Source organism: Aspergillus japonicus, assembly GCF_003184785.1.
Source record: "Aspergillus japonicus CBS 114.51 unplaced genomic scaffold BO86scaffold_9, whole genome shotgun sequence".
Classification (NCBI taxonomy): Eukaryota; Fungi; Ascomycota; class Eurotiomycetes; order Eurotiales; family Aspergillaceae; genus Aspergillus; species Aspergillus japonicus.
Genome location: NW_020291646.1, coordinates 141,314 through 168,727, shown reverse-complemented (window position 1 = coordinate 168,727; position 27,414 = coordinate 141,314). Strand labels below are relative to the sequence as shown.

Here is a 27,414-nt window from a genome sequence, read left to right as displayed (position 1 = left end):
GAGTCCTTCATCCTCGAGTCCTTCATCCTCGAGTCCTTCATCCCTGAGTCTTTCATCCCTGGGTCTTTCATCCCTGAGTCTTTCATCCCTGAGTCTTTCATCCTCAAGTCTTTCATCCTGAAGTCTTTCATCCGGAAGTCTTTTTGATTCAAATTCATCTAAAGTCATCAAGGTAAGCTACCTCCTTCAAGTGCTCAACCCGAGTTGAACGATTCTGCAAATCCCTTGAGTTAGGTGGATAAATTCTCATCGTCTGTGAAATTTCAATCCTAGAGCCCCAGTCACACAGAGTTTCTCAAGGCACTGAGTGGGTGTCACGCGGTGTTGAAGCCACTCACAAATCCACCGAGTTACGTGGATCCAAATCTTTTATCTCTCACATCACATCCTGTTACTCTCTTCACCAAGTAAGCATCATATCCTACTTGAGTAAATCCGCTTATGATACTGACACCTCTGGAATCGATAGAAAATGGCACCCATTACACTCAACCAATTCCGGGACACGATGACGGCGGCGGCGTCCCAGCGCGGTCGCGACTACACAAATGTTTATGCGGTCACTGCGCATTGGGAGGAAGACGATACAAAGGCTGAGCGAGACGTCGCGGCTTTCAAGCGGATGCTGACGGACTTAAACCTTGCACCGGCTGTGGAGTACATTATTCGTCGTTGTGACTCTAACCCCGGAAAGACATTTCTAGAGGCCGTGCTCAAATGGCTGGAGGAGTTCAAAGCCAAGTCTGAGACCGACCACAACTTATTGATTTTTCATTATGCGGGCCATGGCATGATGAAGCATGGAAGCTTCTGCTTTGTCGAGACCAAATTAGCAAAGAGACTCATAAATGCCGACAACTGTCTGCTCAACATTCTCAAGGATTCCTCCATCATTGCAGACTCCGACCATTTCGATGTGTTGCTTATCTTGGATTGCTGTTTCTCCCATGTGGCAACGCGGGCACCTGCCGTCCCTCGCCGAGTCTTAGAGGTGCTGGCGGCGACTAGCACCCAGACCCCAACAGCGAAATATCCGCCAAACCACACATTCACCGCGAAGATCGCAGAAGAAATAGCTCATCGAAAGCGGGCCGGACACAAGCATGTTGAGTTCGCCGACATTTTTCAGACGTTGAAGTTGCGTAGCGGCAAAGTGAAACCCACACACGAACTACTGGTTGGCATTGCGTCTGTCCTTCTCCCGCTCAATGGGCAACAAACGATCGACCCGACTCTCATCCCGCCGAATCTCACTGTTCTCTTCAGCATAAGTGTATCAGAGGATCTGAAACCCGAAGAGCTCAGAGAGCTTAGTAAATGGGTTCGCAGTTTGCCCCGCTTTGCCGGACTCACGCTGGACAGTGTCTACCCCACTTCATCGATGGCCATAATCATGCGCTCCTCTCTCTCCGTGTATGCCAAGTTGCATCAAGTGGAAGGATATCGCCTCATTGCTGAAAACGCACAGCCACCCCTCGAACTCAATCGTCTCTTACAACCTGCCCCATCCTCATCAGCTTCCAAAAAGGAAAACGTTCCCTTCCAGGGGTTCAAGCGATAAGCTGAAACCACTTCACCCTTGCTTACTATTCTTCAATCCGAACTTTATCCGCTCCTGTGATTGCTTAAATTGCTTTATGATTCAACGGAGTTAGCATGGCTTCCGCATTTTAAAAGCGCCACGGTTATTACAAGGTCTAGGGAGGCTGAGGATAACTACATGTACCTAGTTTTTATTTGAGATCGAATGCAGTCTTTCCGTTCCCACAAGTTATCATCACAAGGTTTAATGTCTTGAATTTTATACGCCCTCTCTAAGAGACATAGGAAACCATACTGGTCATCTCTGCGGACAGACTTAAAATAGACTTCAACGAACTCGAGAGCACAAAACAGGTTGTATGGTGGCTTCAAGTTAGTATCAGGTCTCCACTCCAAGTAGGCAATGAGTGGCACGAGGTTAGAATGAAAATGATGGCTGTCATCGAGGGCAACAAAGACTCCGCCTTCAATGGAGAGGATGGTTCGCTTGTGATCCACTGCAATGACATCTCCCCGAAGATGGCTGGCTTTGCTTGTAATGGAAGCCTCGACGGTGAGATCCGAAGGTGCATAATCGACAAAGACCCTACCCAGCGATGCAGGAACGTAGCCCCTATCCAATCTGCGTGTCAAGCCAGCAGTGTTTGCAACTCCTAGGAGTTGCAAACACTGGTCGATGACCGTGGGATGTATCTGGTACTGACTCCCGCCCGGCTGAACAACTCTGGACACGTTTCCTACCGCTCGATCTCCGCACGGATCAGCCGTGATGTGTCGCAACCCACGAAAAGGGGTACCGTAGACCATGCCATGGTTTACCATCGATTGGTACCACCTCGAAGCTGAGACATGGCGAATAAGAGGAGTGACTGACCGTTCCCCACGCTTTGGGAGACCAGCTCCTTCGACATGATGACGGACCAGTCCAGTACAGTGCTTAGTCCATGCATTGCCGTCATGAGAACTGATCGTAAAAGCATGCCATTCTGAATCCTGGAAATCATTGAGTCGATCGGGACGTAAAGGGGTGATTATTTCCACCCCGTCAGGCGAGTCCTCGATGATCAAAGGAACCCGGAAGATGACATCACGAAGTGAATAGGGAACAGCTGACGCCGATGCCTCGCCAGATGGTTGACGAACGGCCTCTCCAGCCATTGAAATGTATCCTGTAGCGGGGAAGACTACTTGTCCCTGGATGAGGTGGTCGGCTAACCAAGGTACAGAGTCAAGATGAAGCACAGTTCTCCAAGTTGGGGTTGCATCCGTGACTTCAGTGCATGGGTAGCCCAGCAGTTCATGGTATTCGCTGCATAGCCGCCAATCTCGCGATAGACGGCTTTCGCTCCAATACCGTTCACGATGCTGCCAGGGATAAGGGGCGAGATCCGAAAGGACCAGACCGTGTGGAATGACCTTCCCCAGCGATACCGCCCCTCCTCGACTGAAGACGCCTCCAACCACAGAAAATAGGCGCTGTTCACAGCTCGGATCGTCCCGAATGAGTGTTGGAATGTAACATGGACTGGACTTGGTCTTGTGGCCATGGAAAATCTGCTTCAAGGGACCAGAAAGAGCAGCATGCGGACCAACTTCAATCAAAATGTGATTGGTATCGCTGGCATCAAGGAGATTCCTAACTGCTCCGAGAAATTGAACAGGAGACTCTAGATTTGCCCGCCAGTAAGCCGCATCAAGTGTGCTAGGTGTTGTTATTGCTTCTGTGGTAAGAATGGAGAACATGGGAAGCATTTTGGCATTAAGCTCAAGGCAGCCTGCCACAGAATTCTCATATTCAGGCCCAACACTTTTCATAGCAGCTGCGTTGGTTAGCATGGTGAGCATTAATCAAAGAGCACTGTGCTCACCAGAGTGATAGGCGACATTTAGGCGCAGACGACGGCAAAAAGTGTCCGGGGTGCTTTCTCGAAGCGCTCCGGCGATACGATCGATTTTCGAGCATGGTCCGGCAAGCGTCACATTTTGCGGGCTGTTATCGCAAGCAATCTGGACACCGTCTACGAGATAGGGAATCACTTCATTTCGACCGAGTCCCACGGAAACCATATCCCCCCGGCTGTCTTTGGGTACCGAGAGAATGGCTTGACCGCGCAGATATGCCAATAGAATAGCTGAGGACGCCGAAATCGCTCCTGCTGCATAGGCAGCCGCAATTTCGCCGTTGGAGTGCCCGACAACCATCGTGGGTTTTATGTCCCAGGACTTGAAAAGATTGACTAAGCCAATCTGCAAAGCTGTGCAAAGGGGCTGGCTCATGTCCGGTCTACCCATTTGGTGAGGCTCAGAAGCCTTAAAAAGATCTGAAGCTCACCATGTTAGCTTAGGAAATGCATTAAGAGTGGCTGGGAAGGTCAATGTATTACCTTCTAGGCACCAATCCGGTGGCTGACTGGGAGAACTCTGAAGCACTTTGTCCAGTTCACGGATATCCCGTCGAAAGGCAGGAAGTCGATATAATAAATCTCTACCCATACCGAGCCAATGCGCCCCTTGTCCTGTTAAAACAAAGGCAATGCTGGTCGAAGGTCTCGAATGAGTACAAGTAAAGTCCAATTTGTCTACCTCACGGTCCGGATGGATCACAGCAAAGCCTCGGTGAGCCAAATGCTTGCGCCTTCGGGCAAGTGTAAAGGCCAGATCAGTGAACCGATTGGGATGCGCACACACGTAGGCCACCACCTGCTCAATGCGCTTCTGCAAACTCTCTTGGTCATGAGCTGATACAACTAGCAGTCGCGGTGAGCTGTCGAGGAGAGGACTGGCGTCAGGCCTGAGCTGCGTGCCTGCTGATTCCAGGATGACATGTGCGTTAGCGGCCCCAACTCCAAAGCCATTGACACTGACACGAAGACGCCGGTCACGAGGCCACTCAACTGCTTCGACAGGAACTTGAATATGTTCCGCATCAAGATCGATGTGGGGGTTCGGACACTCAAAATGCATATTCGGCGAAATTGTTCCGTGTTCTAGCGATAGAATTGCTTTTATCATGCTGGTGATCCCGGCTGCCCCCTCTGCATGACCAAAGTTGGGCTTGACCTGCACACCGATAATGGCCCCCTTTCCTCCTAAGACTTGACACAGAGCTGAGAGCTCGGCCGTATCTCCTGCCATAGTCCCGGTCCCATGACACTCGAAGTACCCGATGCTCGCGACGTCTACAATACCAGCTCTGCGATAAGTACTCCGAATGAGGCATTCTTGGGAGACTGCGGACGGGGTGGTTAGTATCGCCGATCTTCCATCACTATTAGCAGACGTGGAGCGGATAATAGCTCGAATAGGGTCCTTGCAGCGCAATGCGTCCTCTAGTCTTTTGAGGTAGAGCGCGTTGATACCTTCGCCCCTGGCAAAACCATCGGCATTGGCATCGAATGTCCGGCAGGACCCATTGGGCGATAGAACCATGCTATCAGACATATTGGTTGTCATAGTAGGGGAAAGGATCAGACTAGTTCCGGCGACAATGGCGGCACTGCAAGATCCAGTATAAAGCGCCTGACTGGCTTCGTGAATCGCGACTAGCGAGGAAGAACAGGCTGTTTGAATGGTCATGCTGTGCGAGACATTAGGACAATCATACAACATATGTGGATAGAGAGCTTGCCTTGGGCCCCTGAAGTCGAACTGATTGGAGGTACTGTTCGACAAAGCAAAATCCCCGGTCCCAAGAACTTGGTAGCGACTGCTATGTTGGTGGTCCTTGTAGGCCAGGCCGAGCCAGTCCTCACCGAAGGTACCGACAAAGCAACCGATTTCCTTGCCTTCCCAGTCGGTCTCTCCAGCATTTTCCAAACATTCCCATACTACTTCCAACAACAACCTCTGTTGAGGGTCCATTCGGGACGCCTCTTGATGGGTTATTGAAAAAAAGTGAGCATCAAAAAGCGCCGGGTCTTCGTTGAGGAAGTATCCATATCGAGTTTTGCTGGCGTGAGGCCGCGCTGGATCATAATAACCATTGATGTCATATCGAGTCCGAGGCACCTCACCACGAGCGTCGCGTTTATTCATGATGAAGTCCCAGAATGACTCTGCGGTGCAAACATCCCCGGGTAACCTCATTGCCATTCCCACCACTGCAACTGGGGTAGGGACATCGTGAGTGCCGGCTTCACTCATCGGAGCAGTGGTAAACACAGGCCGTGATGTCTGTGACGCGCGTTCAGTTTCCGGTACTGCGCTTGTTTTTGGAGAGAAAGACTCCATAAACTATACAAATGGTAATTTGACTCTAAGATTGACCGGTCTGAGTATCTGCTGTCCCCTCACAGGTAGTCAAGGCCGTCGCCTGATTTTATCGGGAGACAGCCGCACGCACGCGCAATGAACGCTCAGGCACGTGTGTGACACAGCACACCTCGCCTTTGCATTTTGCCTTTCCCGTTCATCTGTATAACCTGTGAAGGTTCGGCGCTTTTTCCTTGTGCGCCCCATTCTCATATCAGAAGTGACTTGAACGAGCGCCGCTCTGTCAGAGTGGGCATTATAAGGAAGTTCGAAAGTCAAGAGACTCTGGCCAGGCATCGCCGTCGGGTTAGTGCCGGCCGTCACCGCTTCCTTATGTATAGCATCTCATCACGCAGCAATAGGGCTCAAAACAACTCTCCTTCTCCCCGCCAGAATATGGACCATCCTGTTCGACCTGAGAGCTGGTACCAAGACCATGTGATACTATTGATTGGAGGAACCGGTACACTAGGAGGGTGTCTCCTCTACAAGCTGTCTGTAATACTGCCTACCAAGAAGATCATTGTTCTTTGTCGCAAGAGCGTCCAGCACGCGGTCGACAAGATCGAGCAATCCATGCCCGAGCAGTCCGGCCCAATTCTCGACAGTCAGAGGGTTGAATTCATTGTAGGAGATACCAGCAGAGCAGACCTGGGTCTTCGTTCAGGGGAACTGAAACGGTTGCGAGAAGAGGTGACCGTGGTCATTCATTGCGCGGCGAATGTTTCGTTACAACAGGAGCTGCGGGCATCAGTTGCTCAGCACTGCGTCTCCCACATCCTATTCCTTGACCTTTTAGCCGGGTTTCATCGACTGCAGGCTCTTCTTTACCTATCTACTGCCTATGCCAACAGCTTTCTACCTGCGGGCCGAACTTGCGAAACCGTTTACGAGATTCCTGACTGCGACCCCCCTCTGCAAGACGTCGCCCGAGAAATTCAGCTCATTCTCGAGACTGGACCTCACCATATGCCTCCAAATTTGCAGCGCCTTATACGTATGCCAAATACCTCGCGGAGCGACTCACGCTTGAGCGCAAGGCACAGTATGTCGTTCTCATTGTACGCCCATCCCAGATCGGCCCGGCAATCGCCCAGCCATTCCCATACTACGGGTTCAACATGACCATCCCAATGCATTCCTATTTCAAATATCTGCTTGGCAGCACAGAGCACAGCATAAAACGAGTCATCACTCAGACTGAGAATATTCGTGATGTCTGTGACGAGGTTCCTGTAGATCTGGTCGCTAATATATGCCTGCTGCACCTCGCTCTCGGGACCCAAGGGATTGTGCATGCGGCATCGGCGCTTTATGTCTCATACACCTCAGCCGACATCGTAGACTTGTTTAGAACTTATGTTCCCCCGGCGTCCCGGATGGCAATCTGCAACTACGCGAGTGAGCGAGCATCGGCCCATGCGGAGTTCTTCTTCCGTATGCTCACAACGCTTGCCCGGAATTGGACCTATGACTGCAGTCGCTCAGAAGGATTGCGAAACCTACATGGCCCATTGCGCTTGGGGTTAGAAAAGCATGACCCGGACAGGTTCGTGCAGGTTCGGATTCAACGGGTGGCTCAGCAATGGCTCGAGACCCTGAAGAGTTCACAGGGTCTGGGGACAGCTTAGCTGTTCACCGGCTTAACCCAATCATCTGCCGTAGCGAACTTTGAATTTATGATTGAATATGTCGATGCGACTTTCTTTCAGATTAGTGAGGGAGAAAGCCATATTGGTAGCGAAGTATCGAGGACTGGATGCACGTTCTAGACGATGTGTTCGATCCAAAAACACACCTTTGATACCATCTATGCATTTGTACTCGTACCTTTGCTTCTCAACAAAGCCACTTTCTGATCAAATACTATTATCAATGGATACAAAATAGACAACGAGAGAGCATAACAGAAAACACGTTAGTCAATCTGGTAATTAATCTTCACCCCTACAGAAGTATTAGGCGAAAATGCAAACATAGCCACAATGGACCCCCGCGAACAGTCACCATATCAATACTACGCCGACCTACCCCTTCTCACCCCGCACCTTGAGATGCTCAAGAGCCACAACTGCCAAACCGCCAACGGTGGCCGCCTTCCCGATTTCTACCAGACTTATATCCAGAGTGAGTACCCGTCTCGCCCACGCCTTGATCTCAATGGCCATGAGGGAATCGATCTTGATACTCTCGCACTGCGCCTGCGCGGCCTCGTCGCCCGACGCGATCTGCGGAAGGATCATCCTGCCCATCTCGAGGACGATCAAGCTCTTCGTCCGAGGATCATCGGCCAGCGACGGATCACGCTGTATCGCGTCCGCGATCGTCCGGAGCTCGTTCTTCTCGATCTCATGCTGCGACCCTTTCAGGTCCATGTTTGCGTATAGCGCGAAGCGAGGGTCCTCGCGGCGCCAGGTGGTCCGGATCATCGGATCGGTGATGGGCTTCGTGCTACCGAGGCCTACGATGGCTGGGTTCGAAATTAATTTCTCAGGCACAAGGTCATCACCGTGGTTGACGGAATGCGAGATCGCGATTTCGAGGCCTTGGAGGACTTCCTGCTCGTTCAGCATACGGATACCGTTCCGCCGCAGAGTGTGCAGATATTTCGCGTTCGTGCGGAGCGTACCCACGTCTTCGACCGGGCCGAGGTCAAGAATGGACGACGCTAGACCAAGCTGTCGACGATATTTAGTGAAGGCTGACAAGAATGAGTTGGCAGCAGCATAATTAGCCTGGCCCGTGAAGCCGTTGACCGCGGATATGGAGCTGAACACCACGAAGAAGTCGAGGCCTTGATCCTGGACAGCATGGTGTAGGTTCCAGGCCCCTTGTACCTTCGGGTCTAAGCATGTGGTCCAGTCCTCGTAGCTCATCTTAGAATATGTTTGATCCTGGAAAGTCAATTGGGATGTTTATGACCTTAACTTGGGCGGGCACACTTACTCGTAGGACCATAGACAAGAGCATGACGCCTGCCAAAGGCTTCGTGCATCTCGTAACCGCTTTTTGTACGTCTTCAAGCACCGCCACATTTCCGGAAACGAATATAGCCTCACAGCCCTGAAGTCTCAGTTCTTCTCCGAAGAAGTGATCGCTCTCTGACTGGCCAGCGGAGGGAGAGAGATAAACAATCTCGCGAGCACCTCGCTCGACCATCCAAGTTGACACAGAGCGTCCAAGCCCGCCACGCCCACCAACCAACAGATAAGATGAAGAGGGAGAGAAACTATACACTGAGGGAGCGGGTACAGATGGGAGCTCATCCGGCGAACTGGGCATCTTGACCAAGATCTTGCCGATATGAGTGCCCTTCTGTATATACCTGAAAGCACTCGAGACTTCTGCAGCCTCAAAAGTTCTGATGGGATGAAGGGGTTTGATCTTGCCATCTTCAAACCAAGCCTTGAATTTCTGTGTCAACCTGTGAACCCGTAAGCAGATTGGACGTGGCGGAGGAGAGATCCATGGCCACCCACCATTCCCACGTGTTCAAATCTTGTTGTCCAAGCTCTAGCATGTCGACGCCCACAAAAGCGCGATTTGCGAGGAATGGTGCCATGTCGAGAATGCCATTTGTCAAAAAGTCTCGTTTTCCGAGTTCAATCATCTTGCCGAACGGAGCAACACAACTCCATGAAGCATGAAGAAGTTTTCCTGCTAATGAGTTGAGGACGACATCGACGCCGCGTCCGTCCGTCTCGCGCATTAAGTCTGCGACGAAGGACTCGTCTCTTGAGTGGAAAATATTTGATCTGCTAAATCCAAAATGATCAACCAGATATTGCACCTTTTCCTCGTTTCCGACTGTGGCATAAATCTAGGCGTCCTGTTAGTAGCATCGCCCATTATAAGGTACGAACTCTCACCTTTGCCCCTAGAGCGCGACAAACGTGGATAGCAGCTTGTCCGACACCTCCGCATGCCGAGTGAATCAAGACGGTCTGAAATTGTCAGTGTGATCATATTTTGGCAATGCTTGTCTATTCAACCCACCTGGCCAGTCTGAAGCGCCCCAACACGAAGGAAAGAGTATAGTGCAGTGGCGTAAACAGACAACATAGTAGCTGCATCTTCCATGTCTAGTCCATCTGGTAATTTGACGCAGTAGCGCTGATGGGCTACAGATCTTGTAGCAAAGAGACCGTTCTGGGTGAAGCATATCCTGTCTCCAGGCTGAAACCCATACACTTGCGATCCAACCTGGCGAACGACACCGGCTGCTTCAAATCCTAAACTACGCCGGTCACCAACCAACCCCATGGCAACCATTAAGTCCTGTAGAGTTGTGAGCAGCAATCAAATCAGGAAGTTAATCAGAAACCGCTTACTCTGAAATTCAATCCAACGTAGCAGACGTCAACGTCAACTTCATCGTCTCCTAGCGAGGGGTTGGTCGTATCACACCAATGCAATGTATCCAGAAGTCCATATGCAGATATATCAAGTTTCTTGCACACGTTCTTCTTTTGATCCATCGGAGACGTCGGTATGTCATTCACAGGCCAATGACAACGACTCACATACACGTCGCCCTGGTGCAGAGCATACTCTTGGTCGATGCTTGCGCAGGAGAGTTGCTTTGCCTGGCGCATCTTCTCAATCAAGCGCAAAACATGTGAGTATGCTTTAAAGTCAAACGAGTCGATCTCAAATACCGTAAACGGTATATCGCTCTCCTGTTGCATAGTGCGTGCAAAGCCGTGTACGAGACCAAAACGAGGGTCCGGGCAGCTCAAATGAGATGGATGAGTAAGCCAGAGTATCGCACCTCCACCAATGTTTTGGAGAACATCTCGCAGTAACCCAAAGGCCTCATCTGTGATTTTGTATAGCAAAGGTTCGTTATGATCGAGGAGGGAAACAACAAGAGCGTCACTAGGGTGCTCTTCTCCCATGCCACCAGATGTCACAGAGTAGCCACTCTGCGCAAGACATCTACGCAGACCATGTGCCCAAATACTCTCAGGCCCGCCGCGCAGTATATGCACAGAGCCCCGTTGTATTGCTTTGCATTCTACGGGTCTTGATAGCATAGTAAAGTTCGTATGGAAAGGGCGTTGGTTGTCGTAGACTGCGGCCTCGCGCCCGGTAAAACCCGCTTGCTTGAGCTCTATATCCCATCTGTCAGGTGATACATACGGTCGTTGTTGTCTATCTTTCTCTTCTCCGAGCCACCATCCAGGGAATACTCCCTGATTGAGTAGTACATCATTAGCTGAGATGCTCCACAGTAACACGCATTCGGATTTCATAATCTCAAATACATACCATCAAGAAGTCTATGATCCAGAGTGCTAATTCGACAGTCAGTATTCTTGATGCTTATCAGTGTGCAAACAAGATCTCTCACTAGGGTCAAGCTCATGTAGCAACAAACGCCCATTTGGGCGTAGGAGGTCGTGCACACTCTTCAATGAGGTCTGGAGAATCGGAGTAACATGCAAAGCCTGTTCAGACATTGTGTTGTGAGAACCGTGCAATGAGATGTACACTTGGAGATAACGGAGTGGAGAGAAACAGACGTTAGATGCGATAACCAGGTCAAAGCTATGCAGCTCAAATCCTTGCTCGGCTGGTGGTTTGGTGATATCGAGAGTTCTGAAATCAAGGCCACCATAGTCCTTGAACTTGTCCGCAGCAGTGGCAAAAAATCCAGGTGTTATGTCGGTAAATGTGTATGACGAGTAGAGTCGAACACCATCCGGCGTCTGGAGACATCTCAGTGCTTCAGAAGTGGCACATCCAGTTCCCGCCCCAACTTCGAGAATACGAAGTCCTGGGTTTGTTTTGCCTAGCATGTACAGGAAGTCTCTCGTCTGTTGTGGCGGGGTGACCGCATAATATCTTTCGAGTATGTTGTCCTCGAAGAAGACATCTAGTGGAGAGACCATACCGAGCAGAAACTGCTCACAGTTGTCATAGACCCGCTGAAGCATTGTGGGGAGAACGGTCCATTCTCGCGGTATAGGCTTGATATCCTCCAAGGTCTCACGAATGAGGTCTTTTCTCTTGTCGACTCCAATAGAGACCCAGTCCTGTGACCCTGCGAAGATAGTTTCTTTACCTTCCGCAACGTTGCGAGCTTGACTTGTGATGTGATCTTTCCATTTCTTCATATGGCCAGAGCAGGGTTCGATGGAATTCACGATGTCTGCAGCATTTAGGATATAAAGAATGGCAATTTTGCCCATCGCCCGTACCACCCTCGCTGCTGTATCACCACAGTACATTGGAGCTCTCTCGATTAGCAATTGATCAGAAGGTAGAAAGTCTATATCTTTCGTCCATTCCATCCGCGCAACTAATGGAACAGCAGGGTCATTATAGAGACCGTTATCATCCAGGGTGAACAAGAAGACATTTTGCATTGACAGTCTTACATGACCGTCTGCACACAGGTTTACGTCCCCTAGTCGCTTTTCAAAGACACTGGGGTTGATTGCAGCATGAACATTCATCTGCCTTTCCCCATGAGTGACGTAGATCTCCCCTATAGAGGCCGGAACTGCCAGTCCAGGCAAGCGATGCATGAGCCCATTAGACTGGGCGACGCTCAGTAGTTGTAGACAGTGGTCTATAGCGGTAGGATGAACAAAGTATCGGCTATCGTACTCAGATGCATCATCCACGATTGATGCTACCGCAGTGAGCCCAAGGGGATCTGCTAATATTTCCTTGAGACCTCGAAACCGCGGGCCATAGTTGAGTCCCCTATTGTTCAAAGCGTCATACCAGCTTTCGGATTCGACAGAACGAGGGTAAGTTTGTGGTCGCTCAGCATCTTGACGTGCAGCTGACTCCGGTCTCACCTGCCCTTGGCAGTGTTTGGTCCATGAAGTGCCATCGTGAACCATAACGGACATAGAATACCACTCTGAGTCTTCCATATCGGAATACATGGTGGGTTTGAAGCTGGTAATAACCTCGAAGGTTGTGCTCCCTTCCAATATCCAGGGTGCCTTGAGGATGAGGTTCTTGATCGCGAAACCTTCTGTTGCGGGGAACAGTTGATGCATTGCTTCCCCTGCCATGGCAATATAGCCTGCGGCCGGAAAAACTACACTTCCTTGTAGAACATGATCACATATCCAAGGAACACTGTAAAGAGACAGTAAGTTTCTCCATGTCGGCTCAAGCTCAGGCATCTCTGACACGCGAGAACCAAGGAGCTCATGATGCATGGCCGCATTGAACCTCCAGTCTCGTACCACACGACTCTCTTGCCATTGAGCTTTTCCCCGTGCCCAAGGATACAGTGGCAGTTCTGTAACTACCTTTGCATTTGCATCCGAGTTTCCTAGTCCCACGTTCACGGGTACGCCATTGCAATGGAGAAGGCCGGTAGTCTCTAGGAGTTGAATCTCTGCGCCCTTACCGCTGCGCAGGATAGTTGGGACATAAACGTGGTTCTGACCGGACGCTTGATCTCTCCATATCTGTTTCAATGGGGCTGACAACACTGGGTGAGGACCTACTTCCAAAGTCACTTGCTGTCGTGGCTCCTTTTTCAAAATTGCTTCAATGGCACCTTGAAATACCACCGGGGATTCGAGATTCCGACGCCAGTAGGAGGATCCCAGCTCAATGGGGTCTTCGATGATAGAGCACGTCACGCTTGACGCGAGAGGAAGCATATGTGTCGACGGGTGCTCTAAATGTGGTGCTATTAGAGACTCATAGAAACGACCGCAGCGTATCATGTGATCTGTATTTGAGTCAGGACCTGATAATACGCTTAAGGGGAAGATACTCACGGGAGTGATAGGCCACATCTACTGTTAGCAGCTTACATAGTGCCTCGGGCCTTTGTTGCCTGATATACTGAATGGTCTTTTCCAGCTCATCCTTGTCGCCAGAAAGGGTTACACTCTTCGGGCCATTGATACAAGCAATGACAACACCTTCTCTCAGGTAAGGACCTATCTCTTGCGAGCTGAGACTGACAGCAAACATTGATCCACGTCCCTGCTCAACCTTTGCAGCTACCCCGCGGTAATATGCCAATATGATAGCGCATCTCATTGTGATCGCTCCTGCCACATACGCCGCAGCTATTTCTCCGCTAGAATGCCCAACCACGTAAAAGGCTTTCAAGCCAAGGTTCGCTAGCACGTGGTATAAGCCAATTTGAAAGGCAGTGCATAACGGTTGTGATACCTGTACTTCGTGGATGTGGGAGTTAGTCTCGTTAGTAATTTCATCTGCTAAAGCCCAATCGGGCCCATCAGGCAGGCTTTGCAGTATGTCGTCCATCTCATTGATTGAGTCTCGAAAGTCTGCAAGTTCAGTCATTAGAGCCTTTCCCATCCCCGGCCACTGAGCACCTTGACCAGAAAAGGCCAGAATAGTGAGGCGATCCTGTGCTGTGTACTTTTGAAATGCGGAGGCATCAATCAAGTCATTGGGACGTGCTATCGCAAAAGCCCGGTTGGGCAAATCTACACGTCTGGCTCGAAGGGTATAAGCAAGGTCTGAAAGTGATGCAGTAGTTTTGTTTGCAAACTCTGTGAAACTGACTATGCGCGCTTGCAAGCTGTCTTCATCGCTTGCTGACAGAACCAAAAGTTCGGCTCTATCCTCGGTTCGCGTGGTCTCCTCGGCACTAGCTTGAGCAGTCGAGGAGTAGGAGTCAATGATTGCGTGAACATTTGAACCCCCAATCCCGAAACAGTTGACACTAATTCTTTCCTGGCGATTCTGGGGCCAGGGTATTGGTTCCGAGGGCAGACGAAGCTTTCCTTCTTCGAAAGGTATATCGCGATGTGGACTCTGACAAATGGTTGGAGGGATAACCTTTTTCTCCAAGGACAGCACACTTTTTATAATGCTAGTAATGCCGGACGCCCCTTCTGAGTGGCCTACGTTAGGTTTGACCTATAACTTGTCGCATTAATGCTTTTAATCTCCGATGTCAGGCCAGTGGACTTACCGAGCCTATTGTAATGCCCTTCTTTCCAAATAATTCAGCAATAACTGAGACTTCGGCCGCATCGCCCACTTGTGTTCCTGTGCCGTGGCACTCAAAATAACCAGTATCTGACAGGCTAATATTACCTGCTCTTCTGTATGTTGTGTCTATGAGGCTTCCTTGAGAATGTACACCGGGGGTCGTGATATTCGGTGTTTTGCCGTCACTGTTCGTGGCCGTCGCTCGAATCACAGCCCGAATTGGGTCGTGATTTTTAACAGCATCGCTCAAGACTTTGACGTAGATGGCATTCACAGCTTCCCCCCTTCCGTATCCATCAGCCGCATTATCGAAGCTGCGACACATTCCGCTCGGTGAAATGACCAGGTTCTCCGACATTGATGTCATCATGGTTGGTGACAGAATTAGATTTGTCCCAGCAACAATAGCCGACGAGCACAAGCCCGAGTAAAGAGCTTGACATGCCTCATGTAATGCCATCATCGATGATGAACAACCTGTTTCCAGTGTCATGCTGATATTCATCCTCATTAGCCACAAATTTAGGAGGAACAGCAGGACATAGATCAAGACATAAAAGAAGGCTGGCGTCCCTAGGGTTCAATTATTGTAACAACTGTGGGGTCATACCTTGGTCCGCGGAAATCGTACTCGTAGGATATTCTATTTGACAAAGCGAAATCTCCTGTTTCCAGTGCATAGTACCGATCGGTTGCCAATGGGTCTCTGTCCGCCAGACTAAGCCAGTCGCCACCAAAGACCCCGACGTAGCAGCCGATGTTCTTGCCTCGCCAATTTGTCTCTCCTGCGCTCTCCAAGCACTCCCACACGACTTCCAGTAGCTTTCGCTGCTGAGGATCCATCCTAGAAGCTTCACGCAGTGGAACAGAGAAGAAATCAGGATCAAAATCGGCAGGATCTTCTTCGAGAAAGTATCCATGCTTGGTTCTGACAGAATGAGTTTGTGTCTCGCTGTAGAAGGCGTTAACCGAGAATCTGTTTCCAGGGATTTCACAGTGACCAGTCTTTTTGTTGATGAGCATATCCCAAAAATCATCCGTAGTCCTCACACCTCCAGGAAGCCGCAAAGCCATACCCACAATAGCTATCGGCGGACAGCGATACGAAGAGTTTTGTCGGTCGGCCAATTCATCGTGATCGTATTCGTCGATGGCCCCTGAAATTGATACTTTTCCGTGTTCGTCGTTAAATTCCATGCTTGTATCTGCTATTTGTGACTCCTCTGATATGTTGTGGCTTTCCCTATTCGTTCTTGTTGCCTTCTGAACGTATTCTTTCTCTAAACCAAGTGATTGGATTAGCTTGATGAGGGAACGATCGCAAAAGTGGCTTTCCGGAGGCAGCCTTTTCGCGGTGCGGAGGGAAGAACAAACGCTCAGTGGACGGCGGGTACCTCAGTTTGAAGCCACAAGGAAAGTCACGGTCACTTCAACATGTGTTGTATAGCTTGTACAGATATCATTCTGTTGGCTACAGCCCGTGATGCCGAAACACTGTTCCAGTCGTCCCTGGTCCTGACTCAGTACCACCTTCGTACCCATTGTACGCCCGGATGGAATCATTCATCGTGAAATGTTGCGAATGTTGCGGATGTTGCAATTCGAGATCAGGCACGGTGATTTCTTTCAGATTGTGACTAGCATGGCTCAGATCAACAAGAAGTAAAACTGCTCCCAGAAATGAATATTTAAAATGAATTGTCGCCTTTCCAGCAAGTAGTCGATCGTCCTCGCAGCTTCTCTGGGAAAGAGAAGGAAAATAAGCTGTTATCTCAAAGGGTTCAAAAATGTGTAGGCCCCGTCCCCAACGATATCACATGAATCGCGTTGCTAGCGTCGGTGGTCGTCATCTTGTGGCCATCGTTGCGCGGATAACTTATGTAGCCAGCGAGTCGTGCTGTCCGCTGCAGTTCCCCGGCCGGGTGGTACGACATGTGCATGCTTTCTTCGTAGAGACTCAGAGGAGACGTAGCAAAAAGCTCAATTAAGGATCGGTATCACCATCAGTCTAACATGTTTGATGTTCGCGTAAGGAGTGTCGTGTAATGCCGACGGTCGCTGTTGCACGGGACGAGATAACGGCGGCCACAAGAGCCACTAAGCCCAAAGTGGACTAACTACCAGCGCTTATCGGAGAGCTGCAGCAAGCGGGGATAAATCATCCACCAGCAAGGTACTCTTCTCTTCCTCACCAACCTCTCTACGCACCCCTCGACCGAATCCTCACAGAACCTTTTACCAACTTTCCATCTCTTCATCCTTCATCCTTGCCCACCGCCGAGAATGTCACCCACAACTCCCCCTACCCCCTCCCAAAGCCGCCTCTCCACGCGCATCTCGCTGCGCTGGCCCCCGGCCCCCGCCTTCGAAAACACCGACACAATCGTCATGTCTGTAACGGGCTGGTACGTGGACCTCCGCATCGACCAAGCCACCACAACAATTGACTGGGCCATTGCTGGCCAACGCGTCGTGGATCCAAATGACTCCAGTACGCCCCTTTCCTTCTTCTGCACAGCACAACAGCATACTAACCCCCTTATCAGCCCGCGTCCAATTCACACACGAGCTGGACTCCCGCAACTCCTTCGATGACGTCGACTGTGGGACTTTCTCCACGCTGCCGAACGGGGACGATCTCGAGAAAGGGTCGATGCCTCGGGCGGATCTACCCGGCAAACCTGTCTGCGAGTACGAGGAGGTGTGGCGGGAGTTGGAGTTCAGGCGGGGTCCTGAGGGGCCTTCGAGGGGGATTTCCTGGGTTCTGGAATCGCAAAGTGGTCCTGATCTTAAGGAGGGCGAGGAGGGCGATGTGACTCGGACGTTCATTGGTCGGGTCTGGGGCACGTATCTCGCTCTCCGGCAGGTGCAGAGACATGTTCGATCGCCTGGTTCGAAAACGACTGTTCTCAAGGATGGAGGGGAAGTGAGTGCCCTTCGGGAGGAGTGGGATGCCACTGAAGGATGGTGCACCAAGTACAATGTCGGTGCGGAAGCGAACAAGTTGCCATTGATGAAGGACATTCCTGACGCACAGGGATGGACCACCGGACAGACTGTCACGATTGCCGGGGTGCAGTTTACGGTACGCGCTTTTGAGGAAATCAGTGCATGAATGGTATGTCTATTCAAATCGAGTCATTAAATCTATGGGGGGCTATATACACAACAACTGAAGTCGTCAATCTACTGCTCGTTGCAGAGAACGTAACGGAATCTGGCCTTGCCAGCATCCATGTCGACAATGGCAGTGTTGGCATCCTTCATGGGACGCTCCTCGACCCAAGTGCGGACGTTCTTCTCCGCGGCCAACTCGAGCATCTCGCGGATCTCGCTGGGAGAGCCGATGAGGGAGCCGCTGAACTTGACACGCTTGAAGATCAGAGCAGGGGCGGGAATGGAGAGGGAACCGTCCTCGGGGACACCGAGCTGAACGAAAGCACCGTCGCGGTCGAGCAGCTGGACGTAGTCGGTGATGGGCATCTACAAGACAGCGAGTCAGCGAGCTATTCAACAAAGGTACGCGAGAGAACTCGAAGAAACATACCTTGGAGGAAGAAACGGTGGAGATGATCAGGTCGAGGGAGCGAGAGTTCTTCTGAGCCCACTCGGAGTCCTCATCGGTAGCGATGTAGGCATCAGCTCCGAGCTTCAGAGCATCCTCTTTCTTGTTGGCCTTGCGGGAGATGGCAACGACCTTGTCGGCACCGAGGGCCTTGGCGAACATGATACCGAAGTGGCCGAGACCACCAACACCGATGATACCGACGCGCTTGCCGGGGCCGCAGCCGAAGTGCTTCAGGGGGGAGTAAGTGGTGATACCACCGCAAAGCATGGGAGCAGCGACGGCGGAGGGGATGGCATCGGGGATCTTGACAGCGAAGCGGGAAGGAACGCGGTTGTAGGTGGCATATCCACCGTACGACTTGCCGCCGTTGGCGTACACGCCGTTGTACGTGCCAACCATAGACTTGGGGCAGTACTGCTCGAGACCAGAGGCACAAGCCTCACAGTCGCCGTTGCGGCCCATGCAGGACTCGCTCTGAGCACCAACACCGACACGGTCTCCAACCTTGATGCCACCCTCGACCTTGGAGCCGACGCGGACGGCAACACCGACGATCTCGTGACCGACACAGCAAGGGTAGTTGGTGGGACCCTAAATAAGTTAGCAGACGAAAACACCATCCAATCGTGACCAACAACATACCCAGCCGCTTCTCAAGGTGTGCATGTCAGAACCGCAGATACCGCAGTGGGTGATCTTGATGTCGATATCGGTCTCCTCCCAGGGCTTGGGCTCGAACTCCTGCCAGACCATGTTGCCCTCGGCGGCCTTGGGCTCGAGAGCCATCCAGCCCTCAAACTTGTAATCGGTGGAAGCCATTGCGAATGATGTGATGGGATGTGTGAGGTGTGATGTGTGAAATGACGATTGTCTGGACTGTTGATTCCCCGCGGGTCCTCGCTGCATTTATATTTGCATCCTCCCACCCAGGTCGGCGTAACCCAGGGAACTGCTTAGAAATTCAGCAGAAAAGTGGTTCGTTCTCTCTCTGCGTCGATTTGCCATGCGGTGGGGCCAATTTGTCTCCGAAGATCTGCTGTGAACAACCGTCAACAGGCTTGCAGGCTTCCAGGCAATGTGGATAAGACGGGAGCCACATCGTGGCACCAGGGGCATGACTGGACCGAGGCACATCCATGATTCAGGTCATCCAATGCTAAAGTCCGTTGGAGGGCTCCCGCTGCGTCCAGACAGTCAGCAAGCACATTGCCATTTTGCCCCTGCAAAAAGTCGAACTGAGCAAATTCCGTTGGGCCCGGCAATACTCGGTACAAACCCGTCATTGGACATCGAACGTCCGCTTCCCGCAGTCTCTGGAGCAGTACCAAAGAAAACGCTGCCATCAAACCAGGGAAGCGCGGCCCTGCTTCCTGGGGCGCTAGTTGATTATGGTCTGAAACTGCAACCTGCTGATGCCCCACTCCACGGAGTTAAGGAATAATAAGCTGCTGACGGTCGCGCAGCCACTGCCGGACCGAGAAGCCCCATCCGGGCACCACATTCAGACCGGATTGTAAATTAAATTCTGCTAAGCTTCTAGAAAGCTCTGCGTGTTGGGCTTTGGGAACTATCAGAGATTTCGATTCCGCGGGAGTGTGGCTCTGACGTCATGTCAGCCGTGTGCCCCTGATGGTCGGAAATACTCGTGTTGGATTTTGTGCACACTGCACACTGCACAAAGTTTTCTCGGGATCGCCACACCTTCGGCGCAGATTTGTTGCCGACCGTCCTCCGATGGTTTTCCGGATGCTATCGTTCCGGACGCTATACACATGGATTTATGTATAGGACAGTGCTTTTGAATTGCATGCATTTCTTCAGGTTTACTTAACTTAGCTAGCTTAGTATGCTCAAAAGATGGTCTCTCACCTTCATTCTAGACAATTGAAGCATTCGCTTCCTACAAAGATGACCCTGCTAACTACACATCCCACACCGCGCTCTGCCAGTCCGTAGGCGCCGATAACTTATTTTCAGGTATAGATACTCGGCTAGCACCAATTGACAAGTCCCTTACATCATTACCATTATCGTCGTCCTGTCTATAGCACTAAGTACTTAGATCCAGCTTTCTCAACATGCCAACAAATAGTCTAGGATACAAAACCATGCCAACGACCAATCCAGTCCACAACCACTAAACACAATCCAGCCCTCATCCCCTCATCTTAGCCCCCCTCCCCAAATACCGCATCACTCCCAACTACCTGGGTAAGGTGCTGCTACTAAACCCCCCTCACCCCCCTAACCAAAAAATAAAGCACCTGCGGCGCCTCGCCCCCGAACTCGGAATAATCCGTGGTGACCGTCTCCACCACTCTAAACCCGTGCTTCAGGTAGACCTTCAACCCCGCGGGTTCGGACATGACGTACGTGCGGAGGCCGTGGCGATCGGCCACCTGCAGCCCGCTGGCGACGAGCATGCTTCCGACGCCGCGGCGCCAGAAGTCCGGGTGGGTGCAGAGGTAGTCCAGGGCTAGAGGGTTGGGTTGCATTAGCAAATGCCATGATCCCTTGGTTGGGCTAAGATAAACGAGACCCGGGCCACAACTCCGTTGATCACAAGTTACCACCTTTCATATCCCATACTATACCTACAGTACACCTCCACTTACCCTTCCACCCGCACACGGAGGCCAGAGGGTGCAATCTTTCGGAGAAACAACAACAGAAAGCAGGCATTATACGCAGTATAGCTCTTGAAAGGATTAGAGAAAAATTAGAAAAGAAAATAACTTACTCAGAAACTCCTCCCCACGCGTAATCGCCTCATCCGCCTCCTCCAACGGCCGACTCCGGAACTCCATCAGCCCGTTTTTCTTCATTCCCGGCACCTGGCCCCCGTCACTGGCGGCATCGAAGTTCTTCTTGAATTCGCAAAGCTCATCGTCACTCACGGTTTGGACCTGCGCCTCGGGCCAGAATGTTCCCTCCTTCCCTGTATTGTGTTCCACGCTTAGTAGTGAGTCCGGGACGATCCACCGCGCGTACCCGACCACCGTCTTCTCTCCGGAGTCATCGATGTAGGAAACCATCTGGTGGCGTTTGCGGTCGCGACCAGTGGCTAAGGAGAAGGGGAAGCGGGCGGTGACGTCGGCGATAATGCGGGCTGGGTTGGGGTCGGTCCAGAGGAAGACCCAGTGCGGGTCGGTCAGGCGGGCGAGCATGATGGCGCGGGCGATTTGCGGGGAGTCTGCGGGGGTGCAGCGGGTGAGTGTGAACGACATTTTTCGTTGTTTCGAAGTTGGATTGTGACGGTGGTAGGGATGTCAGTCGTGCGATTCTTTATCGGGTGTCGCTTTTGTTAAAACGAAAGTGGGCGAAGAGAGCAGCAGGCTAATTTCTGTGTATAGGCAGAAGGATGCATTTTATGGACAGCGGTGAGTTGAGGCAAGGTGTCCAGTTCTTATCTGTGGTTCATATCTGATTAGATCTGAGGATAGAAAGGTGTAACTGGTCAGGATGATTAGTGCTTACCTATCCATGGCTGTTCGTGGGCACTGTGGTGCTTAGTGAAGTGAGCTATAGAATGCTTAGTAGTCAACAACGGGAGGATGAAGCTAGCAACACGGCTGGTATAACCTCTTCCGCTACACGATACTTCGTCCACTGCGCACTGAATTGGCTGTTTACCCAAGGACCCCCAATCCCTTAGCCTGATAAAATGAGATATGGTTCTCGTCAGAAAGGCCCTGAGCACAGAGGACTTACGTTGAATCACTGGCATCTCCGATGCACACACAACCCTCTCGGATAAGAGTCTGAGTATGAATCGCATGACAGGAGCTGCCAATCAATTGAGGAGTTAGTCCAAATACTCCAATGAAATCGCCTGAACAAAATGTCCACTGGCCAAAAGGAAAGCCTGATAGTCCTCGGTCGTAGGCGATTTGGCATCTCAAATCCATTCACTCAATATGGACTGGGGCTGTAAGGAGCAGGCATTGGCAGATAAAATATGTAATTTGTCTTCCTTCGCGAAGTAGAGGACTGTTGATCATCTTCGCAGACCTTCTAACATCGTTCGAGGTGTGAGCTTATAAATGCTACTTCAAGAATCGGTCTAGTCCCTATTTTGACATCGGTCGCTCATGTTAGCCTGTCTCTTTCTAGAATTTATATCACCACAGCTTACCACGGCGGGTGAGCGATAATCTTGAGACATGATCGATCTCTTCAGTGAGGTCTGTCCACGCTGTAAACATTCGTTGCCGTCTGACTAGGTGCTCGAAAGCAATAGACATCGATGCATCTTCGGGTACCTGCGTGATATCCGCCTATTACCGTTCAATAATGCATAAGAAGCAAAACCCGGTGGTATAGATACGATACGCCCTAGTCGGAAAGATTCACGTTGAGTGCAACGATAATGATATGATCCGATCGCCCTGCAGCCCTGCGACAGTATAATCTGTCTCCCGGTCAACGCTAACCACGGTATCAACCTCGAGGCAGATGACATTATCGTCGATTGAACGATTAGATCTCACTAAGAGACTTTCCGATAAGCATGGCCAAGCCCACGGAGTTCTGGGCATTGAAAGCAAGACGCGTCGTCAACGACCAAGCAGGCCAGCCACTACATTTGTAAGATCGATATCGCAAGGTTGCACGGTCGCATACGCCTTTTCGAGTGCCTAGGGCATTGTGAGGTAGTGATAGCATCACAGCAACCCTGTCGTCATCATCCGACTCCAAATGCATGGATCCCTGGGACGATCCGTGTTGACGCCGTGCGGGAACGGTTATCTTATCGTGAATGCGGGCGCAATGACGCGGGGTGTGGGGATAGCCGATAAGATAAGCACTGCATACCACGAGACGTCAGCTTAATATAATTCAATCGAAAATCGAGAATTGAAGATGCGTTTGGGGATGAGAGATCTGAAGATGGGTCTGGTGAGTCTTGTCGGTCGGTCGCGGGAGACACAGGCGCAGGAATGAGGCCGAGCGAGTTCCCTGCGCATACACGTGACCGCGAATAGGAAGGGACGAAGGGCTTAAATCCAGTCTTGCGCTGAAAAGCATGGTTCTTTTCTCGCAGGGTTTGTTGTATGAAAGACTATCGAGGTCAATTGGACGATTTTAATACTTGTATGTTATAGGTCTAAACAGTGTGGTATAAATCATGGTTTTAACTTTGTGCAGCATGGCTAATTGTTTTGTGGTTGGAAAAGGGAAACTTGGGGGACGAGGTGGGTGGTAGTTTGACATTGAGAATAACTTCAATTTGATGCTAGCTAGCTGGATACGGGAATAGCTTCACAAGAGCTCGAAGGGGAAGTTGTGGGGTGGGAGCGGAAGGGGAGTGGTGGATGTGGTGTATGTGCTGGATGGGGAATGAGCAGCTGCGCGGGCTCGACACGTAAACTACGGAAGGGCAATGGGACAAGTAAACGGGATGGGCTGGAATTGCTTTAGCCAAGAGGCTACCAACTCATCCATGTCCCATCATCCGGTATGCCATCATCTGTAGGAGAACTTGGGTCCGGGATAGCTTCAGGCTGGCCTAAACAGTCGATCAAACCTCCCGGGCGTCGAACCGCTTGCAATCAAAAACTGATCGCAGTGCAACTCCTCAGCCACCCTCTGCAGGCTGCTGGTGCGGAGTCTGTATAGCTTCATGTGCGGCCGAAGTAGTAGAATTATATGGCAGATGTAAAAAAAGGGCCAGACCAGTATAGTTAACGATCCCATAATGAACCAAGCTGCCTCCGTACGTTTGCGACAACGGTGCTGGCTAACACCCTGTCTACCACCCGAGTTGAATCAGGGGCCGTACCACTAGGAAGGCTCGCGCACTAGCTTCAAATTCGAACAGATAGTGGTCTGAGCGAGATTCGAACGAGCGTGGTCTCCGAAGATCCCGGCTCTAGCGGAGTACACCGTGCGAACATGGGCCTCCAGCCGTTCGGCCATCAGCGGTGACTGGTTTCGAAAGGAGATAATTACGGGGGGGTATAAGGGAGCAGGCGTGACGGTTTCAGGCACCCAAAAGTGGTGCCTGAGGACGGCAGCCTGAGCGCAGGCGGCTGGCAGTGGCAGCCCACTGCAGGCGAGAGAGCCTGGCCATGGCCCCTGGTATGCACAAGGCGACCTGGGGGTCAGCCAGAGTGCACACAGCAATCCAACATCCATCGAGCCGTATTTCCAGTATGCGGAGGTGAGATATATGCCCTGGTATGCCCAGTGCAATGACATGAAGGGTATCCTCGAGGAGTATGGTTGAGGCTGCAGAGAATATTAGCATCGATGCCGACTGCATACGTGGAAAGCCTTGGAATACAGTACCCTATGCAACTTACCCCTCAGCGAAAGCAACGCAGACTCCAGCAATCCCAGCACTTAGGATCCTAGAGGATGGTTACAATCACATCATGGCTCTTCTCACATGCCTCGATCAGCCAAATTAGCCGTCAACATGTATCTTCGTGCTCAATAGCTCTTTCGACAATATGCTACTAGGGCTACCCCAAGGGTGGTATTGATTTGGCTAACGCAACATTGGCATCACATAGCACAAATGAACCCATTCCTAGAGCATCCAAGTGACAAGTAGTCGAGTAGACAGACATGAACTATCAAACACTACTACATTGCCTCAGCATTGGCAGTTGGCGATACCTCGAACGAGGGGCATTGAGATCATCCCGCTATCCTTGCAGGGTTTTCGAATGCTGCCGTGGCCTCTTAGCGAGCGGCAGAAACAAGCGACCGCCTGCCCCACCCACCACGACAAACACGACAAACATGCCCGCCTCGGCTCACCAGCACCAACAACAAATCAGCCTTCTATCATCGTGCATTATCTAGGTAGGCTAGATTGTAAACTGGTTTGAAGCACAAAACTTCCTTGATCGGGTGCCGAAGACTCCTTATCACTCGAATTATCTCACTGAAAATTGCGACTTTTTGACCTAGTTGGTCGGGATCTATATCTACTCTTCTCCACATGGTCAAACTATATACTTTTCTGATCCTTCTGTGTGACTCGAAAGAGGTACCTAAACCTGCCTAAAAAACCTCCATAATAATCCGGCGAGATTCACTCCGAGTTGCATGTGCCAGGGATGTCGAAATATAGGCGTCACCAGTCACAAGATCATGAAATTCCTTGACGAGAGGGAGCATTCCAGCTGCATGTCAATGCAGGAATCCAATTTCGGCTGCAGTGTAGCGTCAAGGGTACCACATCAGGAACTATCGGACAATTATTGGCCGAGTGACAGGGAAGCAAGGGCTGTTTTCCCTCGTGAATGAAGTATGACGTTTCGACATTGGCCAGGTATAAATGCATTCCCATGACTATCCGACTCTCTATTATTTTACTGAGCCGAATCATTCGACATCCTGTACCTCGATATCTTCGAAATGCTCGAAAACAGCGAACTAGCTCCTCCAACATTTACCCCAATCCCACTGACTCCATTAGACCATCTGTTGCCCCGGCTTCATATGACATGTTTTCCCTATTTAGCGACAAAATCGCCGGCTGAGGCCTCTTTAATCCTGAAAGATGGAATTGAGCTCTTGGTCACACAAAATCCCATCCTTGCGGGAGACGTGTGTCCAACATCGCGACCAGAAGGTAAGGCTAATAGATTCGAGGTCCGACCGCCGACAGAATTGAGTCTCAAGGAATATCCTCTTGTCCAAACACGGGTGCACGCTCAAGAGTATTTCTACCGCCAGAAGACGGTTCGTTCGCATCGTGTCACGGGCGACGACCTAGGCCAAGCCAAATACCGGCCCGTCCCGTTAGATGCAGTCAATCAGGAACGCGCCCCGGGACTCCGGTGGCAACTGAATGTCTTCGAAGACGGGATAGTGATCGGAATTTGCTTTCACCACTTGTTCGTCGATGCGATGGGCGTGTATATCATTCTTCGATCTCTGTCTGCATGTTGTCAAGGCTTGAAGCACCCTCGGCAACTCGCACTCCAGCCTATCGATACCGACTGTCGCAAACGAATCATTGAGATGGGCCAACAAACGGAAACCATGCCAGGGACCCGACGGATCGACATCTTCCCGAGCATAAACACAGCTCTCGACGTGACCGTGGGCAGGATTTCGTGCCAGCTCGTGACGGTCCCTTTTGAGGTGATGAGTCGTCTCAGGGAGGCCTGTCAAACTATCACAACGGATTTGCTAAGTTCGGTGGCTAAAGATGGCGACCCGAGTTCTTCGCAAGCACCTCCAATCTTCTCCGATAGTGACGTAGCTGCAGCCTTGATGTGGCTCTGCTGGGCGCGATCTCGATACTATCATCCTGAACTCAGACCTCAACCAGACGAAACCTCCATGATTTTGATGATTGAGCTTCGCCAGAGAGGCGTACTCCCGCTAAACTACACCGGAAACGCCGTGGCCCCTGTTGCCGCATCCGCGCCTCTTTCTCCCGCCGTCAACTCTCCTGCCAAGGCCACCACTGATTCCCATCACACTTCCCCAGAGATGTACCGCCAGATCCCAGGACTCAGCACTTACGACCTCGCCCTTCTCGCAGACCTTACCCTCCGTGCTTATAAGGCGAGCGTCGGGGTTAATAAAGATTACATACGAGGCTTGGTTCGGGAAAAGTATATCAGCAGCGACTGGCAGTCCTACTACCCAAGCGAAGGACAATTCCTCTACAGCAACATGCGCTTACTGAATACATCCGGACTTAATTTCGGCAAGAAGCTCGGAAACATCGTGCGATTAGAGACCCTTGACTACCGGACGAACGGGCAGTGTTGGGTGTTGCCAGCTGCAACGCGAATGGCACCCTGGGAGTTCCGCGTGTCGATGGAAAGGGAGGACATGGAGCGGTTCCTCGAGGATCCATTGTTAGTCTGGGCAATGGGGAAGAATGCGGCGAGACTGTGAAGGGTCGATGGGGCGAATACTTGGTGAGAGCGATAGTTGCGTGTTTTACTTGGACATACTTCTAGACTGTTCGTGCATATTCATGGAGGCCAAGAACCGAGGTATATACTTTGTAGCAGGGAGATAGACATTTTGAATACAATAGGGCAGCCTAAATCATCAGGTGTCGATCATGATCAGCAGTCCCACCACGTCCCGCGTATCAGTTCAAACCGGCACGTGACCCCGCG

The 27,414-nt window shown here is 51.1% G+C and overlaps 9 protein-coding genes across 9 annotated transcripts in view; 4 read left to right on the top strand and 5 right to left on the bottom strand.

Annotated features, from left to right (window-relative positions):
* Positions 1–1,760, top strand: part of BO86DRAFT_454349 (uncharacterized protein) — a gene marked incomplete at its 5' end in the record, with an annotated part of 2,298 nt that extends 538 nt beyond the window's left edge. The window contains 3 exons of the mRNA XM_025677055.1: positions 165–172; positions 274–407; positions 470–1,760. Of these exons, the coding sequence (XP_025530180.1) occupies positions 165–172; positions 274–407; positions 470–1,561 (1,234 nt within the window). The 3' untranslated portion in view covers positions 1,562–1,760. The remainder of the gene's footprint in view (positions 1–164; positions 173–273; positions 408–469) is intronic.
* BO86DRAFT_306937 (type I polyketide synthase) lies at positions 1,717–5,685 on the bottom strand (the record flags this gene model as incomplete). Its single annotated transcript, XM_025667716.1, has 3 exons — positions 1,717–3,362; positions 3,411–3,869; positions 3,927–5,685. The coding sequence occupies 3 exons, from the start codon at positions 5,683–5,685 to the stop codon at positions 1,717–1,719; spliced, it is 3,864 nt and encodes a 1,287-aa protein (XP_025530179.1).
* Positions 5,686–6,189: 504 nt separating this feature from the next.
* BO86DRAFT_416855 (uncharacterized protein) lies at positions 6,190–7,424 on the top strand (the record flags this gene model as incomplete). The annotated part of the gene is made up of 2 exons (XM_025674999.1): positions 6,190–6,717; positions 6,813–7,424. 2 exons carry the CDS (start codon positions 6,190–6,192, stop codon positions 7,422–7,424), a joined length of 1,140 nt encoding a protein of 379 aa, XP_025530178.1.
* A 396-nt stretch (positions 7,425–7,820) lies between these two features.
* Positions 7,821–15,904, bottom strand: BO86DRAFT_442561 (putative polyketide synthase; the record flags this gene model as incomplete). The annotated part of the gene is made up of 11 exons (XM_025676318.1): positions 15,356–15,904; positions 14,726–15,239; positions 13,551–14,670; positions 11,289–13,501; positions 11,147–11,243; positions 10,125–10,984; positions 9,790–10,071; positions 9,663–9,737; positions 9,273–9,613; positions 8,740–9,217; positions 7,821–8,687 (listed from the first exon to the last, which is right to left on the bottom strand). Exons 1-11 carry the CDS (start codon positions 15,817–15,819, stop codon positions 7,821–7,823), a joined length of 7,311 nt encoding a protein of 2,436 aa, XP_025530177.1. The 5' UTR covers positions 15,820–15,904.
* Positions 15,905–17,028: 1,124 nt separating this feature from the next.
* BO86DRAFT_307144 (uncharacterized protein) lies at positions 17,029–17,860 on the top strand (the record flags this gene model as incomplete). The annotated part of the gene is made up of 2 exons (XM_025667723.1): positions 17,029–17,236; positions 17,292–17,860. The coding sequence occupies 2 exons, from the start codon at positions 17,029–17,031 to the stop codon at positions 17,858–17,860; spliced, it is 777 nt and encodes a 258-aa protein (XP_025530176.1).
* A 71-nt stretch (positions 17,861–17,931) lies between these two features.
* BO86DRAFT_446328 (NAD(P)-dependent alcohol dehydrogenase) lies at positions 17,932–19,153 on the bottom strand (the record flags this gene model as incomplete). Its single annotated transcript, XM_025676510.1, has 3 exons — positions 18,956–19,153; positions 18,293–18,904; positions 17,932–18,228 (listed from the first exon to the last, which is right to left on the bottom strand). Exons 1-3 carry the CDS (start codon positions 19,130–19,132, stop codon positions 17,932–17,934), a joined length of 1,086 nt encoding a protein of 361 aa, XP_025530175.1. The 5' UTR covers positions 19,133–19,153.
* A 1,385-nt stretch (positions 19,154–20,538) lies between these two features.
* On the bottom strand, positions 20,539–21,540 carry BO86DRAFT_416851 (GNAT family N-acetyltransferase; the record flags this gene model as incomplete). The annotated part of the gene is made up of 2 exons (XM_025674998.1): positions 20,539–20,789; positions 21,054–21,540. The coding sequence occupies 2 exons, from the start codon at positions 21,538–21,540 to the stop codon at positions 20,539–20,541; spliced, it is 738 nt and encodes a 245-aa protein (XP_025530174.1).
* A 2,474-nt stretch (positions 21,541–24,014) lies between these two features.
* On the bottom strand, positions 24,015–24,730 carry BO86DRAFT_239146 (uncharacterized protein). The gene is made up of 2 exons (XM_025667079.1): positions 24,605–24,730; positions 24,015–24,544 (listed from the first exon to the last, which is right to left on the bottom strand). Exon 2 carries the CDS (start codon positions 24,512–24,514, stop codon positions 24,098–24,100), a length of 417 nt encoding a protein of 138 aa, XP_025530173.1. The 5' UTR covers positions 24,515–24,544; positions 24,605–24,730; the 3' UTR covers positions 24,015–24,097.
* Positions 24,731–25,684: 954 nt separating this feature from the next.
* On the top strand, positions 25,685–27,184 carry BO86DRAFT_397145 (uncharacterized protein; the record flags this gene model as incomplete). The annotated part of the gene is made up of 1 exon (XM_025673481.1): positions 25,685–27,184. The coding sequence occupies one exon, from the start codon at positions 25,685–25,687 to the stop codon at positions 27,182–27,184; it is 1,500 nt and encodes a 499-aa protein (XP_025530172.1).
* Positions 27,185–27,414: the final 230 nt, after the last annotated feature.

Excerpts from the sequence above, each read along its gene's own strand:
- BO86DRAFT_239146 (XM_025667079.1), bottom strand. The coding sequence starts at position 24,514 with ATGTCATTGCACTGGGCATACCAGGGCATATATCTCACCTCCGCATAC.